This window comes from Odontomachus brunneus, unplaced genomic scaffold (assembly GCF_010583005.1).
Source record: "Odontomachus brunneus isolate Ranch 3 - 2012 unplaced genomic scaffold, Obru_v1 Obru_scaffold_008, whole genome shotgun sequence".
Lineage (NCBI taxonomy): Eukaryota > Metazoa > Arthropoda > Insecta > Hymenoptera > Formicidae > Odontomachus > Odontomachus brunneus.
Window position 1 is genome coordinate 1,962,779 of NW_022639458.1, and position 22,158 is coordinate 1,984,936.

General features: G+C 35.5%; 2 protein-coding genes across 11 annotated transcripts in view; one reads left to right on the plus strand and one right to left on the minus strand.

Moving 5' to 3' along the window:
* Positions 1 to 11,897, plus strand: part of LOC116854123 (metabotropic glutamate receptor 2-like) — a 178,103-nt gene extending 166,206 nt beyond the window's left edge. For 3 of the 4 annotated variants that reach the window (XM_032835723.1, XM_032835725.1, XM_032835726.1), the window contains 11 exons: positions 1,683 to 1,934; positions 4,045 to 4,219; positions 4,325 to 4,431; positions 4,728 to 4,877; positions 5,084 to 5,217; positions 5,779 to 5,937; positions 6,652 to 6,818; positions 7,298 to 7,674; positions 8,418 to 8,569; positions 9,774 to 9,993; positions 10,150 to 10,481. In XM_032835723.1, coding sequence (XP_032691614.1) covers positions 1,683 to 1,934; positions 4,045 to 4,219; positions 4,325 to 4,431; positions 4,728 to 4,877; positions 5,084 to 5,217; positions 5,779 to 5,937; positions 6,652 to 6,818; positions 7,298 to 7,674; positions 8,418 to 8,569; positions 9,774 to 9,993; positions 10,150 to 10,481 — 2,225 coding nt within the window. Of the gene's footprint in view, positions 1 to 1,682; positions 1,935 to 4,044; positions 4,220 to 4,324; positions 4,432 to 4,727; positions 4,878 to 5,083; positions 5,218 to 5,778; positions 5,938 to 6,651; positions 6,819 to 7,297; positions 7,675 to 8,417; positions 8,570 to 9,773; positions 9,994 to 10,149 lie in introns of all 4 variants that reach the window. The other variant, XM_032835724.1, reaches the window with a different exon arrangement.
* Positions 11,898 to 15,752: 3,855 nt separating this feature from the next.
* On the minus strand, positions 15,753 to 19,808 carry LOC116854118 (COP9 signalosome complex subunit 7b). Of its 7 annotated transcripts, none has more exons than XR_004380093.1 (4): positions 19,554 to 19,808; positions 18,569 to 19,224; positions 16,626 to 18,315; positions 15,753 to 16,006 (listed from the first exon to the last, which is right to left on the minus strand). XR_004380093.1 is itself a non-coding variant. In XM_032835716.1 (4 exons), the coding sequence occupies exons 2-4, from the start codon at positions 19,214 to 19,216 to the stop codon at positions 15,957 to 15,959; spliced, it is 873 nt and encodes a 290-aa protein (XP_032691607.1). In that variant the 5' UTR covers positions 19,217 to 19,224; positions 19,554 to 19,808; the 3' UTR covers positions 15,753 to 15,956. The 7 variants fall into 7 exon arrangements, 3 of the variants coding, with proteins under 3 accessions (XP_032691607.1, XP_032691608.1, XP_032691609.1); XM_032835716.1 differs by having other exon boundaries at positions 18,141 to 18,315; XR_004380096.1 differs by lacking the exon at positions 15,753 to 16,006 and having other exon boundaries at positions 16,535 to 16,961; positions 17,676 to 18,315.
* Positions 19,809 to 22,158: the final 2,350 nt, after the last annotated feature.

A 22,158-nucleotide genomic window follows, 5' to 3' on the forward strand; every position in this document is an offset into this window, starting at 1 on the left:
TATGAGACTCGTAGCGTCATCCGTTCTCCGAAAATTCGAAAAAAAAATCGATTTAACAGCACCCGACGTCAAGAGAAAACACATGCTTCCTTTCTTGTTTCAACTGAGATCTTTTTGTTCTGAGTTATACTAGGCTTAAACGACGAAGCAATTTCACTTTATTTTGTCATGACATTTTGTAATTATTTCCGCCAATTTTCCTATAATAAAGATTAATTTTTGTAAGAAATCATCTTTTTCTTGAATTTTTGTCACCTCAGAAATATATTTCAATCATCCTTATTTTCAATCATCCAAATAATTATACTTTTTTAAATCAGTATATAGAACTTTTTTTTTTAAGAAAATAGTTTCATCTAAAAAAACCTGAAAATATTTTTGTTAATTTTAATATGTTGTTAAGTTATGAATTTTTTTTACGAAATTACATTTTTTGTCGATTTCGGCAAATTTAAATTGTTATTGCAAACAATTGTTAATAAATGACTAAAGTAACTATTGGAACATAAAACATAATCTCTCTAGAGTATCCCAGAGTACTGTCAAATCGATTTTTTTACGAATTTTCGGAGAACGAATGATCTTATGAGTCTCATACTCTAGAACTATAATTCTTAAGCCTAGAACAACTCAGAACAAAAAGATCTCGGTTGGAACAAGAAAGATAGTATAAGTTTACTCTTGGTCCGATAGACTGTTTGTCAAAAAACTTTTTTTTAATTTTTCGGGCTTATAATTAAACTTATTGATTTGTGCTTTTGGAACAATGTTTGGAACAACTAGAACAATCTATATCGGTATCGGAATGCTTTATTTTCAAAAAATGGGGTGCCAGGTCAAAAACATTTTTTTCATTTTTTGGACTTATGATTCAACTTACGGACTTGTCCTTTTGGAACAATGTTTGGAACAACTAGAACAATCTATTGCGGTATCAGAACGTTCGATTTTCGAAAAGTGGGGTGCCAGCTCAAAAAATCATTTTTATTGTTTTATTTAAAAACCGTTTCGAATGAAGCAATATCACTTTGGAACAATGTGGTACAAAGTCAGAACAATCTGGAACAACTTTCAAAATTATAAATTTCAAAAAGTGGGCTGCCAACTTCATACACTCATCGAAAGCGCTGTTTATCCGAGTAAAGCAGATACGACTTTTGCAGAAAGAGAGAGAGAGAGAGAGAGAGAGAAAGAGAGAGAGAGAGAGAGAGAGAGAGAGAGAGAGAGAGAGTGTGTGTGTGTGTGTGTAGCCGATTGTTTGGCCGTGCCCGCGCTACGTTCCGACTGCGCGGAAAGTATCTTGCGATAAGAGTCTATTTTATGCGGAGTCTCCTCGTAGACCCTTTGTAGCAAACCGTTCTCCAGCTTCGTAAGGTCGGGCTTATGTTCTCTTTTATGCCCGCGCGCGCCGATTCCTGGCGTATCCTGTATAATCTCGATTCCCGTAGGACACGTCGGGTTGCGACGTTGAACGAGACGTTTCATTGGCACTTTTTCAATAAAAGCTTCCCCTCCGGGAAAGCGAATTTTCGCAAAGCCGCGAGTCGAGCGATATAAAATAAAACTAAACACGACGAGAATTTCCTCGGCGCGATAAGATGATAAAAAAGCATGCTCGCGCTCGCGACTTTACGAACGGAATTTCCGCAAAACATTGCCATGTGACACCTACACGCTCGCAGGTTGCATCATCTTCGGATCCGACCAGGAAGTAGCAGGAGTTATGAGAGCGGTGAGACGGTGCAACGCGACCGGCGCTTTTTCCTGGATCGGAAGCGATGGCTGGAGCGCAAGAGGATTAGTGAGTAACGGTAACGAGCCGGAAGTCGAGGGCACTCTGTCGGTTCAACCTCAGGCGAACCCCGTTAAGGGTTTCGAAGAGTACTTCCTCAACTTGACCGTCGAGAACAATCGAAGGAACCCGTGGTTCGTCGGTAAGCGAGTGACTTCGGGATGGATGCGCAAGATAGGAATGAAACTTTTGGCGAACACCAACCTCTCCGGGGGTGTGCGTGCTTACACATGCATATACATGCGCGTGATACGCCCGCGGTTATTAGAGAAACGAGAGGCCAGACTTTACTCTCGATACATTATATTCCGGAGAACTTTAACACACAAACACGGCGGGGAGTCGTTAAGTCGACCGACACTTAACGTTGCTGCACTCGCGTCGTTACGCAGCACCGGCAAACGGCAAACACCAACGAATAAAGAGTACAAGAAGGTGCATTTGCTGAAGATGTAGGAACGGGGTTGAAGTTTCATATATCATACTTGGTTCAAGTTGGCGGACATAAAACATGATCTTGCAATCATGAGTCGGAATGTATATGCGCGGAAGTTTGCGCGATAGCAGTTGTTTTTATTTTATAATGTAAAGTTATTTGTAAAATGGTTTTGTTGTTGTGTTTATGGTTCTTCAAAAAGTATTGAAGATGACAATATCTCTTTATCTTGTCATTCGTAAGTAAAATATATTTTATAATTTATAGTTTATAGGTTATCATCATCAGTATGTTATCAGTTACTTTTTATAAACATGCATTTTACGGAAACATCATGTATTAAATATGAGTGGAATCTTGGATACGATTTATTGATTGAGAAAAAGATTTGTATACGCAATTTTTATCTTACTTTGTTCTATTAACCCTAGAACCTTAAGCATAGATAAAATTTACCCAGAACAATGTTTTTAACGTTATCGTTTTTAAAAACGATGTGTTTTGTTTTTTTATTATAACTTTCTCAACTTCATTGAATCGCAAAAACATTAATAAATTCGTATTCCTCGATGTTTTTTACACCGATTGAAAGAAAAAGTATTAAATTTAAATTATTTTCCAAATATTATAAATATTTATTTTCCAAATGTTATAAACAAATGTTATAAACAATGCGTAAATGAGAAATGCATAAAATTTATCAATGTTTACGGCAACATTCTGATGTTTTTAGTTCTAGGGTTACTGATTTTCGTGTTTTACTCGATCCATAGCTTCCAATAGCTCCCTCGTACTCTTTATTAATTGAACGGCACGATATATCCTTTCGCGAGATCCAATTACTTCGCGAGTACCATCTTTTACAATTAACATAGTTCAAGTAATTGAAAATAGGATTAAATTAAAGAACTCGTTAAACAAGAAATGTGTACGGGGAATATGTATGTATATTTGTGTAATAAGTTAACGGAGAGTTTTGATGTCATTTCATTTAGAGAAGATAATCTAGTTGGATTAAGGGTCAAGTTGGCTATGTGCTTTGTTTATGTGTTTATCCTGAGAGCAACAATGAAAACAAAATCGCAAACGTTTTTTTTCAGAGTATAAGTACTTTCCCTTGAATTTCATTAAAATTGAGATGATATTACAGTTAAAAAGTAATAAAACTGATGTAGGAGCTGCTGAGTATTGGAGCGTTTCGATCTCTTCAATATTCTCTATCGCAAGTGAATGAACTTCAGTCAAGTATTATCAGTTACAATAAAATTTCCTGCAAGTGTATATAATATTTCGAATAATGAAAGCAATTTTCATTCATAAAATTATCGAAATCATGTATAAAAACAGACGAGATAAAGTATTTAAGAATAGATAAGGTATTTAAGAGATAAGGTATTATAGAGATAAGGTATTTAAGAAGACTATAGAGGAAATGTGGAGATCTTTCGCGGAGACTTCAGAATTACTAATCAGGATACACATTTTATACATGGCCTTCTTACTCCGAGTTGCTAGCCAACATTCCCCGATGATTAAGGCAGTATGTTCGAATGTCGGCTATTATAGAACAAAATACGGTTTCCAGAATTGTTGCGGGCAGAAAAACATAAAGGAAGGAATTTTCTCTGTCAAATTTGTGAACAGTCAACCGCAGCTATTAATTGTCAGAATTAATTGTCTGAAAAATTATAATTCTAAAATTCTAAAAAGTGGCCCAACTTGACCCAGTCTCTTTTATTAAATTGTCCTATTATGTTATCGTGTTTTTTCTCGTTCTACGCACGGAGAAAGGAATAAACTATTATGTTGATTTTAGAATTTTGGGAAGACCACTTTAAATGCCGATACCCGAACGTATCCCAGACACCATACAACAAAAAATACACGAAAACTTGTACGACGCAGGAACGCCTCACCAAACAGAACACGGCATTCGAAGACCAGCTGCAGTTCGTTTCCGACGCAGTAATGGCTTTTGCTTACGCTTTTCGGTAAAGTAGAAGCTTAATCTCTGACAGATCTCACTGAAGATCTTACATCCCTTATCCGTCGACAGACACACTGAGAGGAAAATGCGCTATTCTTCCCTCTTCTAGGGATATGCATCGTGATCTTTGCCATCGCAGGGCAGGCTTATGCGACGCCATGAAACCGACCAACGGAACGAAACTCTTGCAGTATTTGCGCAAGGTGGATTTTAAGGGTAAGCTGACAAGACGATTCTGCAGGGAAGATTACGAGACGCGAATATATCAGTCCACTGCGGCTCGATCGTAGAGAGTATCGGAAGTGTGCATTATAAATCATGCTTGAAACGATCGTTTGTGTCTCTGATACGCGAATGAGATTTAATATTGCAAGAAAAGATTATCGAAAGTCTGTTATGTTCTTACACGCGGTAAGCCGGCCGAATTATGCTTGTTATCGCAATTATAACGCTCATACGTCGTCGATCAAGTGTTCGTGGTACTCATAGCCGATCGAACGACTACGTTTAAGGTCTAAGCGGCGACGAGTTTAGATTCGACAAGAACGGCGACGGTCCCGCAAGGTACAACATCATACACTTCAAGCAAACCAAGCCGGGCAAGTACAAGTGGGTTCGCGTGGGCAAATATCTGGAGGGTGAGTTGCGGCTAGATATGTCCGGTAAGCTCTCTTCTATTTTCGCGACGTGTCCACCTCCCTTTTCCCCTTCCTCCTTCTCTTCTGTCCCTCCCTCCTCTGTTCCTCTCGTTCCCTCTCGTCACACGTATCGCGCGGACAGAGGTTCGGTCTTACTTACTTACGAATGCGGTCCGCGCGCCCAACAGTATTCCACATTGTGGTAGTGTGCGTGTCCGTATTTGTTTTAGAAATCCAATTTAAGCTCGGGCATCCACAGCCACCCGAAAGCGTGTGCTCTTTGCCTTGCGAGCTCGGCCAGGCGAAGAAATACGTCGAGGGTGAGAGATGCTGCTGGCATTGCTTTAATTGCACTCAATATCAGGTACGTCAACGGAACGGTATCATCGAAATAATTAACCGCCAGCCAGACTGGCTGTAATATCCGACCAGCGAACACTTTCATTTCAAAGGGACAAAATAACAATACGCCCATTGTGGATCGTCGGTAGTCCCGGTAGCGCGGCAATATTTGTCTTCGCGGTACGTTCACTTAACCGGCATTTGCGATAGTGAGGGATGATGATAAAAAATAGATGCTTTAGAGGAAACGAGGCTTCTGGTTGGACGCGTGCCAAATGAATACGTGTACAGGATACCGTTGATGTAGCTCTACAGCAGCGTGTTTTGAGAATTTTCGTGCACTGTATTCTTCGATTTCTTAGTCACGTCTACATGGATGATATGGAAAAAGACAGGCTGTTGAATCGATAGAATTGGTCAACAGCACTGTAGTTGCAATAAATCTTCTTGATAGAATCTATTGAAAAAAAGTCTTGTAATAGTTAACAAAGGCATTTGGTTGTTTATAGTACACAGAAATATGCTGAACCAGAATTCTCTTCTCGAGAATTTTATACACCGCGCTCTTTTATCTCTCAAACAGATACGACATCCGAAAGACGAGACACGATGCATTCAGTGTCGTCAGGGTACGGTGCCAGACGAAACTCACTCGACGTGTCGCGACATACCGGAAGAGTTTCTGCGCCCGGAGAGCGGTTGGGCGATAGGCGCGATGTGCTTCTCCTCCTTCGGAATTTTCGTAGGTGTCTCTTGTATTTTTCACTACTTTTATGAAATCAAGAGAACTTCTTTAACGTCTAGAAACTGACTTCTCTGCTGTGACGAAACGTTACTTGCAAAATACACCCAACAAATATCGAAATCATGAAAACCACGATTGAAATCTCAGTCTATATCCTGACCGTTATTTAATATTAAATTTTGATTCTTACATTAAAATAACGTTTCACCATGTATAAGACACATAGAATTTGGAGTCATATAATTATATTTAACGCAAAACCTGTATAGTCAGAATATTGCAGATTTTTGCATGAATGTAATATATATATATATATATATATATATATATATATATATATATATATATATATATAAACACAAAGACGGAAGAAAAAATGAAATGATGAAAGATGAGTGATAATGATGAGACGTAACATAAATAATAATTAATAAATCAAATTTTGCATGTTTATAGAATCTTTAAGTATTGCAAAAATCCGAATGAATTTTGTATGCCAGAGGCAGCAAATTCCAATTTTTAATGCCTTTTATTAAGAAATATTTATAATATACAGAAGTTCTGTGTTAGGCATGTACAATCCATTCAAACAGAGGATCTTTCACAGATCTCTGATTATAATTGACTGTATTTATATATAACTGCAATAATCATCTTTACATATTTTATACCATAAAATTTACACAGTTGATATATTTTTAATGCATACAGGTGACGTTATTTGTCTGCGGCGTTTTCCTCAGACACAACGACACACCAGTCGTACGTGCATCCGGACGCGAACTATCTTACGTCCTTCTCGTGGGAATATTACTCTGTTACCTCGTCACGTTCACCCTAGTACTCAGACCCACGAACGCTGTCTGCGGCATTCAAAGGTAAAAAACTATGAATCTTTTCGGGTATGTTCTACAACTTCCCAGATGATAGCATTAATCTTTTGCTCCTTACGAGCCTCGCGTTACAGTTACGTGATAAATTATATCCCCCACGTACAATTAATGTCGTCCAACTGAAAGTAAAGTAACGGTTTCTGTAATTCCACACAATCTTGTTGGAGTCTCTAATGCTTTTCCCAATCTGTACTTCTTGTCTAACCTAAAATTTCAAAATAAGTGAAAATATAAAAGATGTTTGTTAAACAATATCGAACGAAAGCTGTAATTGTCTTAAGAATTTAAAAGAGTGCTATATGGTGGAAAAGAGAAAAAAAGATAGTTATAATCTTGTGTGTCGAATTAAAAAAAGCAAAGATAGAAGTGTCAACTATGTGCGGAGAAAGTATTGTTTCCGAAAGTATTGTTGGCGATGCTTGTTAAGAAACGAAGATGCAACTTCTTTATTTTCTGACTAACAGAGTCGCCGCAGGACTCTGTTTCACTATAGTATACGCCGCTTTGCTAACGAAGACCAATCGAATCGCGAGGATCTTCAATGACGGAAGACAAAGCGCCAAAAGACCTTCGTTCATATCACCACGGTCGCAGCTCATCATCTGCTTCGGACTGGTATCCGTACAAATCTTAATTAACGTAGTCTGGATACTGATCGATCCTGCCAGAGCGATGCATCACTATCCTACAATGGAGGACAATTTACTCGTCTGCAACAGCTACATTGACGCTAGCTACATGATCGCGTTTGCGTATCCCATAATACTGATTGCTGTGTGTACAGTCTACGCCGTCCTTACGAGAAAAATTCCAGAAGCTTTCAACGAAAGCAAGCACATCGGTGAGCTTACTGTTCCGTTGCGGACAGCTGTCTCGTGCAAGCGCATTTTATTATTGCTTTTCCGTCACGTTTTTTCTTTCGCGTACAGCTCAAGAAAAATCAATGAAAGCAATCGATATTGATACAAAACGCATTACGATCAAAATAGGTGTAACAAGTACCTTAGCTAACAAAAAAGTGGTCACAATGTTAATAGAACTAATTGAATTTAAGTAATTGTATTTAAAGATGTTGTACGCGCGCGTGTATAGTCCATACGAAAAGTAACTGAAAATTATAAATACACTAATATTTCTATTATTTTTCTACATAAATGTATGGTATATATGCGCGGTAGAGAGAGTTGAATAACAACATATTTTTATTTTAAAATCACATTTTTACAATTTATTTTGTATTTTTGATCTTTATGCTGTATTATTTGTGACCTGTAAATTTTTATCTCTGAATTGAATCAGTAAAACTTTGCATAAATTATTTTAAATGTTTAACGTACATCTATACAAAAATTGAGATTGTTGTCGTTATTATTATATTATATTATTTTTTTTATTATCTTTTCTTTTATTAAAAATAGCAACATTATATATTTTTATAATAATACGGTTTAAAATATCTCGGAGTAGCAGGCTGACGTAAAACGACGTATTATTGATGTTAGAAGTGTCACAAATGCTTCATTGAAACGCCATTTGACGTTTAATGAGAAGCAATGTCAATAAGAAACACGTCTCTGTATGCAGGTTTCGCCATGTACACGACGTGCGTCATATGGCTCGCATTCGTGCCCTTGTACTTCGGCACCGGAAACAACGTTGCGCTGAGAATTACTTCCATGTCAGTAACAATCAGTCTTTCCGCGTCCGTAATGGTGGTTTGTCTCTTCAGTCCAAAGGTGAAGTTCTCTTTGATAACTTTGGACCACTTGAAAATGCTTGCACTCAGAATAATCGAGCGTCCGAAATAACCGCGAACATTCAACCGCAACCTCAAATTCGCTTTACTTGCCATTGATTGAACGACAAAATCAGCTTAAAGTTAGAAATTCGCGAATGTATATCGATGTTAGGACATACGTGAGCACTCACATTAGTGATTGCTTCCCAAAATTCAACGAGAGGAACTTTTGGAACTTGACATTCAGCGTGAAACGTTACTCTCTCGTGAAAGGACTGGAATTTAATTAAAAGGGGATACAAGTTTGGACGGGCTAAAGATAGAACGTATTAGCGGGTCTCTTTTCTAAAAAGCATACTAGTTGAAATCAAATATATTCTTGATTTTTTATTTGAAAGTATATCTTTTTAACTGTTTTTAATTAATAGTTTTTTTCGTTTTTAGTTAATAATTTCTTTGCTTCCAATTAAATAATCCCAATTAACAATTTCTGTTTGTCGCGACAACAGCTGAGATAGCTGTCCCATTTTTTAAATAAACTTCAAAAAGAGAGGATTGTAAAAATAATTTTTCGCTTGTATTTCATAACTCATAACTCGAGAACCATTAGAAATATTGAGATAAAAATACAGATAAATTTCTAACTTGCTCAGTATATTATTTACATGGTCCTTGGATTATTCCAATTTGTTTAGTTAACCTGGAAATTGTATAATTTTATTACAAAAATGATAAACATTATAAAATTAATATCATTGTAATATAAACATAATAAATTATAACATTATAATAAATAACTTATAATAATGAATAATAATAAATAAATACATAAATAACGTAATTTATAATAAATAATAAATAAATAATTATAATAAATAATATTATAATTATATAATAATTTATATTATAATTATATAATAATTTATATTATAAATATTACAAAAATTATATTAAAATAGAATTATGGATACACAGGCATTGACTTAAAATTATTTCATATTTTTAGGGTTTTTGAAGTTTTTGAGAGTGGTTTATCTTTCTTAATAGCCTGTCCAAACGTATGTTCCCCCCTAATTATTTAACGAGATTCATTGTGATGTCAAGTACCGCGGCGGTTCGCGTCGTTAGCTAAAGCGTGATCCCTAAACTTAACTCAATTAACTACAATGGTAATTCACAGCACGTATTGTTTGCATGCTTAGCTATACATTATTTTGATTCGACCCGAGAGAAACGTACGGCCAAACATAAAGGCGGGGAGACCCAACTTGACGAAAAGCTCGGCCATAACCGCCACGAATCCATCGAGCATGATGGGCCCGGTCACGGCGACGGCAGTATTAACAGCCGCAACTTGCGATCAAAATAAAGCCATCAAGAAACATATCGCATCCACCATAGATTGCTCCACACAGAGCGAATGTAAGTACAATCCCGGTGCAAACTTGGTAATTTCGCATTGCGAGCCGGTAGAGATCGCTATGATTTTTGTGTTTTTTTTTTATTTGCCCGAGCGTTTGCTTTTTGCATTTTGCTTTTCAAAACAATACGCAGTATTGCCATGTTTTTTTTTCGCAGACTACGAAATGGAAGTAAAGGAACAGAAAAACGGAAAACCGCTGGCGACATGCGCTTCACGATCGACCCAAACGACCAACAACGAAAAGGAATCGACGATGTCGACGACGGTGACGACGACGACGACGACGACGACAACAACGACAACGACGTCGTCGTCGTCGTCGTCGTCAACAACTACTATCACGGCAGGCAATAAAGAATCACCGGACATAGTCGCGTCCGTCGGTAATAAGGAACAAAAGAACAGTAGTACGACAACGACAAAACGACTCAATAACAACGCAAGAATAGGCAACGGGCCACTTTCGCAAAGCGAAGTCTCCTTATAGCGCAAAATGGTATCCCCCATAAAGTCGCCCGTATTAACGAATAGCATTAGTTTAAAACCGATCTCAAAAAAACCTGTTATCGTTTGATTAGAATCCCATTGCATATTGTATATATTATTGACTGAAGCTATACGCGCCAATACGTTTTTCGACGTGACAGAGGAGACAAAGTTTCCGTCGGTTGTTTCAAAGAATTATTCGTCGTTGACCGCCCGTCAACATGCCAGGTCTCGACAATGGAGTAACATCCAAGCACGCCAAATAGTCACCACAGATTCCGAATTAACTATATTATATATTGTTAAATTAAAGCTACAATTGATAAGTTAAGAACAGAACATGTCGATAATATACTGACATATAATAAAAACTCTTTATCAATGGTTGATAAAAACTGTCTTGAGATTCACTTTGCTCTGAATAATCGAGTTTTTTGTATTATTTAGTTTTTTAAGATTTCAGATAAAAGAAATAGATTTTTTACAAGTATAAAAAGAAGAATTGATTTCGTTGAACTAAAAATCCGAAAATTGCCATTTTTGTAGATACAAAGCATCTATCATTTCTTAGCTATCAATAATATAGCTGTGTGTTTTAAATCTCTACGATTGCGATTGGAAAGGAAATCAAATTTGTTATGTCAAGGCTCTTGGATAATCGCCGTGAAATTCTGGATTGACGATCAGAAGTGAGAAAACGCATGCCCAAAATTCTTGTGTGTCATTTCCAAATAAAAAGATATTTGTATGAAAGAACACTTTCCCACACAGCAAAAGAAATCTGTAGGATATACTGAAATTATCGCGGATATACGAAATATATTTCAATATCCTTACAATATTGCCAGTATATATACTGATAGGATATATTAGGAATAGGATATATTAATGTCCGCACTTACGAAAATGTAGAAATATCATATATACAGCAAAAGTAATCTGCAGGATATACTGTGATCATCATGGATAAAATATACCTCAATATCTTTAATATATAATTAGTATGTAAACTAATAAAGAAGAAGATATACTATTGACCACACGTAAGAAAACGTGGTGAAGCATTACATGGTGAAGAATTGGAACACAGCTTTGAAAAAAGGTAGCTAACTGAGGCTGTGTTTCAAAATTTACTGCCAGTACTGAAAATCTATTGTTTACATCACAATACAATTTCAATACTAGTGAATTTCAGTCTGAGTCAGATAACCCTGTCGTGATTACACGCACATGCGAGAGCTTCTAAGACCGGTATAGTCCGATCGGGTGCATTTGTACTTCCCACAATATATTTTTATCTTGTGTAATTGTATAATAAGAAAAAGGGCTAATTCGAGTTCAAGCACAGGATTAATAGTGCTATGTACTATATGGGTAAAACCTTCCTTGTATTAGGAAATAGAATAATAATCAAACGTTTCGGCTCAATCATGAATCCTCAGTGATAAATAAAAACTTAAGGTTTACAAAACGAACGCATTAGAAGTAAAAGTAAAAGTTGTGAGGCGTCGTATGTTGGTCAAACTAGTAGAAGACTCTCCACACGTATTGCTGAACATAGAAGAATATCAAGAAGTTCTACAGTGGAGTTAACGGCCATACAGGAACACCGAAAATGAAGAAAAACCATGATTTCAATTGGAATCATGCCAAAGTTTTACATGAGGAACGTTTTTATTTGAAACGCCTGATATCAGAAATGATTTACATTAAACTTCAAAAGCATGGACTTAACTCACAAAAGGACACAGAATATTTGGACAACGGCTACTGCGGCTTATTATGAAAATAAAACTCTGTTTGTTTCCTTCTCTTCCACAAGTCGTCGCCGCAATGTTAATGCTCGTGTATATAAATCTGTTATTATCTGTATTACCTAGACGTTGCGATGTTATCGTTGACAGGTTTCACTTTTAGCCGAGCTCAACAAAAGTATTTTATATTATACTGTTTTAATTATTTATTACATTTTAATCTTACTTATTTTTATTTTATTTTATGGTTTTTTTATAGTTATGACGGCTACTTCCTAATATTAATTTGAACTTTTTAATACTTTTCCGGTAACGGTCTTGTCAGCTATAATATTTCGAATAACATTCATGTCATTTTATTCAGGTCTTTAATTAATTCTTTTAATGCGTTCGTTTTGTAAACCTTGAGTTTTATTTATCACTGAGGGTTCATGACTGAGCCGAAACGTTTGATTATTACTCTATTTCCTAACACAAGGAAGGTTTTACCCATATGGTACATAGCACTATTAATCCTGTGCTTGAACTCGAATTAGCCATTTTTCCTATTATTTAATTGATATCATTGTTATTGAGTTTTTTACTTTCTCTAAAAATTGTGTAATTGTATTTGTATAATTTATTTTGTGTATTATCACTATAAATGTTCTCCTATATAAATTCCGATTACCTATTATAATTATCTCCAATATATCTTATAATATACCTGCGATATACACTCTTAATTTTATTATAACCGGCAATAATCTCAGATATTTCAAGAATAACGTAAAAATATATTTCATGACATTTTGCCATATCTCGGCATTTTCTTAAATGCGGACATTAGTATATCCTGGTAATATCTCTCGAATATCTAGATATCTATCAGATATCTCTGAGACATTGCAATATCCTGACAAAATGTCTTGAGATCTTGCAAATTTCTTTTACTGTGTGGGTCTGATCGTTTAAGCCTACTTGTGAAATCTGTCTCTTTAACTTATCTTTCTTTATGAAAGATAAGTTGCTAAGTTTAATTTACGATTATTTATTGACTATCGAAGGAAAAAGATAGTTTTTGGAACATTTTACAAGTTGCTCAAGCAATCTGAAGTATTCTTTCATAAAAATTTCTTTTTATTTGGAAATGGCACATAAAAACTTTCAACGTGTCATTTCTCGCTTCTGACGTCACAATCCAACATAACTGCAACGAATACCCAAGATCCTTAACTTTAATCGCAAACGTAAGGAATAATTTTTGAAAGATACGTTTGACAAATTATGCATTGGCGATTAGAGTAACTTTAACGTATATCTATCGACAGGTATCAATTCACAAAATTTAGAGGTATCTATGACGATTCAGTAGATACTGCAAACTTTACCATTAATCATACAAAATGCTGCGCGCGATGGAAAGGATACTTGTATGATTTATAAATAATAGATTTCGCTATCTTATATTCTCTTCGAACGAACTTATTCTGAAATAGATAGGTAGTCGAATATTAATTCTCTTGAAGCGAGAATCTTTGCAATTCTGATTCCAACGAGAATAAAATTTGTCTCAATTTTGCTTACACGTAATATGTAACATTAATAAAAACTGACGTTTGACATTATATATTTTATTAGTCCATAATTCGAACGTGTATGTTTTTTGACAAATATAAAAATTCGCGTTTGAAAGATATCTACGACAATTCGTAGATATAAAACGTCTGATATGTTTCTTGCATATAAACAAATCGTTAAACACACACGATTTACTGCATATTTTCTCATAAATTTAAACATTTCACTCGTCTTTCTTAATTTCAAGCAGTATTAATTTATATTCACTCGTCTTCCTTAATTTTGAAGTAGTATTAGATCATGGGAAAATTGCGTGTATTATCTCTACTCAGACAACATAATGTCTAAAATTGGGACATAAGACGTTTTAAAGATAATCTTTAAGACGCCTTAAAGACATTTATACGTAAATCGTCTGAAAGACATTTTAAAGATGATCTTTAATCATATGTCCTGATTTTAGATATTATGTTGTCTAGGTATGTACATAATCGCATATTTTAACATCGGAATTATCTTCTAATAATAATGATGATGGATAGAAACAAGAGGCTATAAAACATAAATATGTAAATACAATATAACGAATAAAAAAAAAATTGTCTCATCTCGAAAAGCAGAAGCTGTTGCTTAAAAGAGACAAGTGTAACGTAAAGCTACTTTCATTTATTAAAAGCTGTAAGTTTTTTAAGAGAAATTAATATTAAGCACAATGTTCGTATCATATTACATTCGATTAATGTAAATATCGATTTGTAAATATGTAAACTCTTGGAAAGGAATAGACTCATTACTCAATGAGAGTACACTCACACATATGTTATTTGATATTTAAATGAAAATGAGCACATACATTTTAGAATAAAAATACCAATACTCTTTATTCTTGAGGGACATTTTCTGCAGACTATAGGAATTGCTCTTCATAGAAATAACATTAAAAAAATTGCATAGTATCATAACGCACAAATCTATTTTCACAGAAGCGTTATTCTTGTTATTATTAAAATTCAATTAAATATGTTATAAGACAAGTATCAACAATGTCGAGAAATTTGTGTTAATATTAAATTATTTAAATTTATTATTTAAATTATTTAAATTATTCATTAATTATTAAGTTATTTTAATTTTATTCGCACACAAACATATGTAATATGTAAACTTTACCGTTTCATTTCGTTTCTTTTTCGCTGAACTTTGGATATAAATGAGCCCAATATCCATAGTTTGGCATGCATTCGCATTTAATTGTTCGTATTATACAAACAACTTATCATTTTTGTCAACAGCGGCACGAGAAAATAATATTAATCTAGAAAATTATTGCGATTAAAGGTTAGTACTGGCGTATTATCGTATTGAAAGAAACTTCGGATGTAAATTTATCTACGCATATTAGGCGCGAACATTAACATTTAAGATTTATAAAAATCTAAACCAACTATACATTATGTAAAAACGAAACAACGCAAGAAAATGTACATTCTGCTACTTCTAGATAGATATTCCGCGTATGTGCATGTACATATTCAAATGAATTATAAACAGACGATTGTACATAAATATATAATATCGCATACATGAGTGCGAAATTTATCGTTTTAGCTTGTAAGGAACCAACTTAATTATAATATTCATAGCGAATTAAGAGATCCGTGTGCGTGAGTGATTATGTGACGTATAAATTTCAAATGCAATGCAAAGACAATGTCAAGAATAATATACATATATACATATTATTACGTATAAGTGTCACGCGATCTATGAAGATATTTTAAATACGTTACGAATTAGGATAGGGAGAGAGAGATGGAAAACTTAACAGTAGCGTATTGTATCCGTTAAAGTGAAAGTTACAGAATAAAATCAACACGACGATATAATTACTACGTAATTATTATCCTTGTTGTAAAATCCTAAGGCGGATGTTCGTAGCGAAGGGAAGGACAAACAACTTGCTCAGTATCGTTTTATTTTTCTTATCGCGCACGAAGTGCGACTTACAATAAATATAAGACAATTCAAAGATGCTGTTTATTTTTTGAAAGCTACAAAAGTTACAGTAGACACGATGCGTCCCGTCAGAATTGCAGAGAGAGAGAGAGATAATCCAAACGACTCGGTGATATGCCACAAGGTTTCACCTAATTCGTTCTCGGCTATTCCCAACTTGTCTCATCGACCATTAGTAGTGGATTAGTAGCAGATCCTGAAAATTGCGATTAGGCATATGATTTACGATTTGCATTCCAAGCCATAAATTACGCAATTGGAAGGGGGATAAAACACCGAGATCGTACGATTGTAACTCGTAATAATGTGGAATCCGCTTGCGTAATCGATATCACTTACACGATATGCCTCCATCCGCAAGATTAGTCAATAAATTTATTTCAGCGAAAAAAGTGCGAAAGAAGTTTTACAGGAGAAAGATGTCTAAGAAAGTTTGTACACGGGATGTCTCACGCAACTCGCACATTCGCTCATGTGCGAGTTGCGTGAGACATCCTATATATCGAACGAGTCTCGACGAAGAGGATACGTATTCGCGGCACGAATCGACGAAAAGTCGGAGATGCGAATGACGCAAAATATTTCGGCGCGGCGATACAATTGTTACAATGTTAAGTAATGTTCGCGCGATTCTTAAAGCCTAACCTGGTTTTCTAGCAGCTTACAGTATAAACGTGAAGGAGAGAGAGGCATTAAGGGTACAGAAAAATAGAAAAAGCCTCGCTAAAATATATTATCTTTTTATTCGAATAGCAATTACAACGCCTTAACGGACGACTGACAGTCTTCTTAGCTAAGCTACATCAGTGGCATACCTTTACAGTTTCCTAAATGTACAAGTTCCTTCAAAAACGATCTCTCCGACTAGTTACGCTTTGTCTCTTGTCAGTAAATAATTAGCGACTGCAGGTCCTTACGAAACGAGATATAAAGTCCGAACGCAAACAGTACGAACGGCACTACCGTCGGAAATATACGTAAGCATCGACCAACTTGTCACAATGGGCATGCTGCCGTTTTTTAACCGTGACAACCGACAACGGGTAGGCACGTGTGCACTGATAAAAATATGCATTACATGTGCACTATCTATCAAATTCGTCATGTATTCATCTAGAGAATCGTCAAATCCTAATAAATTTCTTCATGCCCTACAAACACAAAACATGATATCTTTGGTCTAATGAAATAAACAAGTATATTACAAGAATATTCGCTTACCTATAAAATTATTTTTGTCACAAGGAAAAGATTCATTGTTTTCAAATGCTCGATGTAAGAACAATCATCATGTACACGCTATCCTCGCACGTACTATATTACTCTTTAGTTCAACGATATAAACAATCCGTCAATTTTTCACGAGTGAATGCTAAATTTTGTGCAAGCAACAGTACCCGTTTGTGCAGCGAATACCAATGGTGACATTCGAAACGGTCGCAATAAAAGTACGAAAGCTACCGCTTTTCCCGCTCATCTTCCACTAAACATTGCCGCTATTAAATTCGAAATTCGTACACGAGAACATCTCAGCTTGTCTAAAAAGCTTCTTATACCGATGTGTTGTAAATAAGTCATTCTTACAAACGGTAAAAGTAGTTCGATAAGAGTAGAGGTACTTTTGACTTTATTCGTATCGTTTATAGTAACAGGTAGTCTGTAAATGTTGAACAAGATCGAATACTCGTACAAATCTGACGTTATAGAATTCGATGCTACGCTTAGGGCACGTTCTATAAAATGTCGTTTCTCTATTTTCACTCTTAAAACTCTACAAACTCGATATCTCAGATACACAGAAAATTTTCAATTCGACATGAGTTATATGCTTTTGCATAAAAGTGATAAATTCGTTTCAGTATTACCCTTTTCGTTCATCATCCATTCCTCCTCCTTGCATAATGTACGTAACGGCTAATTGATATATGCGTATGTATATTTCAACTTTGCTTAAAGATGAACTCTCTATCTGTTGTCTCTCTCTATCTTGTGTTGTCACATATTACACCAATCTTTTTGTTGAGAACTGACTACCTTATCGCACACTGATTACATCGCTTATATATTTACATACTCCTTTCCTCTAGAGAATTTTGAATATGTAATATTAGAAAAAAAAGGAGGAGTAAGGACATTCGAGAATTTCTTCAACGTACGTTTCAACCCGGCTATAACGATCGCTGTTTAGTCGTGACTTACAACGAGTCCGAAGCGTAAAATTCGACGCAACGAACGAGTGGCACGAACAACACTGTGGACAACGTCGTTCGTCCGGAAAACGTATACTGCGCGCAAGGAGACTTATTGAACTTATGTCTTCCAAAACTTACCACTGACTTTGATACCTTTGACCTTCTGTAACTTCTTCTTTGGATCCGATAGTGCCGGCATGGCTTCCCTACCCGATTCGCTTCCTCCTGCACCAGAACTACCTCCAGCTACATCAGCCTCTTGAATGCCTCCACCACCGGTTTGAGCCGCGAGAGATTTTTTTATATTAGCAATCTGTAAAATAATCAAAAGGACGTAATATTTACTACATGGTATACTCGTTTTTTAAATAGTAAATATACTATATATTAAACTTACTTTAAAAGTAAATATACTATATATTACATATCTATATTATATATCTATTTAATATACACTTATATTAATTGTTCATGTTAATATGTATTGTTTATACATATATAAAGTAATGTATGTGGAATAAAAGCAATATTAACATACAGAAAATAAAGAGAAAAGGGAAACTCACGTCTCTTTGTATTCTCTCCTTATGATAAGTAGCCTTTTGTTTCTCGATATTAGCTCTGGTTACTTGTTCCTCAATGCATGCTAAAACTGTGTCGCAAGCTTTACCCCAAGCAGCCAATGTCTCAGCTACTATGCCAGCATCACCTGGTCGGACGTCTCGCCCTAAGCCAGCATAATCCACTTCTAACTGTGAATTCTTTTGATCTAATTTTCCATGAATTATGTCAGCATATATTGCTTCGATAATCAGATCTTCTAGGTCTCTGACATTCTTTATGTCTAGTTCCTCCAAAAGTACTGAATAAGGTATACACTTGGATCTCGTGGCAAGAGTGACAATTGTAAGATGCTGCAGCTTCTTCTTTTGCGTAGGAGTTAATTCTAATACTTTATCTTTGTTCTCCAAATAATCCTTATATGTGCCATAGGCAAATAAATTCAGTGTATTCCAATATTGGACATAAGGTCCATTCTCCAGTTCTTTGATATTTGGCATGTCCAACAGCTCACCAAAGACATGAACACCAGGTGTCTCAACGGCCTGTTTTATGAGCTCCATGGCAGCTGCACCTTTTGCAGTTTTTGCAAGTAATACAAATTGTTCCAGAGGATTATTGGCTGACTTCTCAGCAGAGTTTCCACCAGTCATGATAATTCCTAATAAATAATATTCAAGAACATGAAAGTCACATTAGGATTAAAGTACATAGAATGTAGGTATGTAAAATGTATATGAAAAAATACGATTTATAGGCATAAATAAAATCGTTTAAAAGTTTATAGCTTCAAAAAAGAATGTACTTTTGTTATTTGTAACTAATCTTTGTAAATATAATGCTTGTACAATTGATTGATTTTTTTGGAGAGGTTAGGAAACAAATGCGAGACACCTGTTTTGTCATCGACACACTAGCGACGATTAAACGACATAAAATATCAATACATTTCAAACTGAACGTATGATAATAACACGATCATAAACTTACTCTTTTCTTACAAATATCAAAATTGTTCACAACTCCTTTCTTTTGGCACTATACGTCTGAGCACTGTTTCCGGAAATCACCAAGAATACGGAAGTAGACGCGCATGCGATCACAATACTCGTTTTTCTCTCTCTTAATAACAGACGTTTTGATGAGATCTCTTTTTCTTTAGTCACACTATGTTTATATATTTAAAACAAAGTAACTATATATCTTTCACTTGACCATCGACGAGGTACTATAAAAGACTGTCGGTCTTACGGGCTTTAACGACTCCGAGAAATCTCACCGTGCGGTAACGCCCTCTCAGTAACAGCGTGGCCAGAACATGAAACATTAGCTCGAAATGAGCGTAGATGGTAACAGATAGGAAGTAGTTAGGAAGATATCAAGCGATGCAATGAAAGAGTAAGTGAACCTATTTCGAAATACTTTAATTTTTTTCTTGTATTAGCCGTCAAATAATATCAAATTTTCATGTTAGTAACGAAAATCATGTTATTTGTTATTATTATTATCTGGTTATTATTATTATTGTTATTATCTAGCAACGTGTTTTCCTTGTTGTTAGGAGGCTAGCTTGGCTAGCCTATCATGCCGATGCTACAGCGCGTACAGCGTTCGTCTCACCGCAGCACACGTGCTGATTGGCTGCCGCTCGATAGAAATCTTTTATCGTTAATATCTCAAAATTTTACGTGGTTGTTTAAAAAAAGACACCGATACTATTACTCACCCCGAACTATTCTAGCTATATGCTAGCTCTGGTACGATACGAGTCAGACACCTTGTATATACAGGTTTCAGACCTCCATGATGACCCTTTGTGAGAACGTAGAACGGATTGAGGTGAGCAAGAAAGTCCTGTGCCGTTTTGCGATATTCGCAATAGTTTTCGAGAAATTAATTATTTTGTCTCAGCTAATGAGATCAGAGGAAACGACAGAAAGAAAGATACAGCTGCGTACGTGTATGTAGAGATGAAACAACAAAGCTGCAACACACTTTTAGATTCGGTGTCGATTCGGCACACGGATATGTCATGTACATGTGTTTCCCCTTATTCACAATCTTACTTTAATCTTTAAGCCGTAATAAATTGACCAACCACAGTCGATTATTATAAAAATAATCAACTGTGGTTGGTCAATTTCTTACGGCTTAAGAATTAAAGCAAAGTTGTGGACAAGGGGTTAGTGTACCAAGCCCTCGCTATGTCTCGTAGCTATGGGCGGAGGGACGCAGCGAGTCGGGATTCGCGTATATCACGGTTGCGCGCCGGCCAAAGATATCTTTCTTTCGGCTGTCGGTTTCTCTGCTCTTATTAGCTGAGACAAAATAAATTAATTTCTCGAAAACTATTGCGAATATCGCAAAACGGCACAGGACTTTTTTGCTCGCCTCAATCCGTTCTACGTTCTCACAAAGGATCATCATGGAGGAGACACCCTGTATATACTACTAGACTGCTAACTCCGACTCAGTACCACTTCTATATACTACTAGACCACTAACTTTGACTCAGTACACAACCCAGAAAAATATATACAAAAATCTCGCGCATGCGCCTATCTGGTGGTCCAACATTCACAATGTAGCATCTCGTTTTAAGCATTATTGCACTCTGATGTAGGTATACAATTGATCAATCATTTATTTTTACAAATTTTTTACTGTAACGTATTTCACTCTGACGTTTTTCACTCTGTACGTACACAAATATTTAAGCAGGCGGCGTCGGCCATATTATATTTATATCCCCTCTTCTTCTGGAACACCAGTTTCAGGCATGCGCAGATGCCTTTTTTCCCGTGCGTGATACATACTTTTCGGGATCAATTTTAAATATCAGTATATGAGGGAGTTAGCAGTCTAGCAGTTATATAGAAATCTGTGATTTGAATGCATTCCTTGACAGCACTAGAAGAAAAACAAAGATGGCAAGAAAGTGCAGAAAGTGCAGAGAGAAAGAATAGAACTGATCTATAGAGAAGCTTGAGAATAACTATAAGAGCGCTTATTTTGTGGAAGTAGCACGGACACGAACCAAGTGACTTAACTGATAGAGTCGGAAAGTTGATTTGATTGATATATTTTATATCTATTACTTAGGTAAATTAAAGAAAGCATTTAAAAAATCTTTATGACAAGGCCACTCTCGGGCTTCTCTTTTTTTAGTATTTCAATCAATAAGCTTAATGTGCACATATGGTAATAATACTGATCATATATCGGTAACAGAAGAAAAGATTGAAAAGAGATTGAAAGCAATTTTCAGTTCTCATATGTCAAATTAAGTAGTAAATTTATTTACGCCTCGAATAATTAAAATAACTCACTGTATAAACTCACGATATATTTTTAGTCGATTGACAGACGATTGCTTAAAATTCTTATCGATAACTTTACGAATGAAGATAACTCTGTGCATCATGATATCAACAGACACGTACAACTGACTGATTAACAGTAAATTTGTATCGATTGTAAATGTTATCTTATATAGAGAAAATGTTATTTCACAATTTTATTTTAATTAAAAAAATAAACTTAATTATGAGCTAGCTTTCAGAGCTAGATACATGTTATAGTGCTATAACGAAAT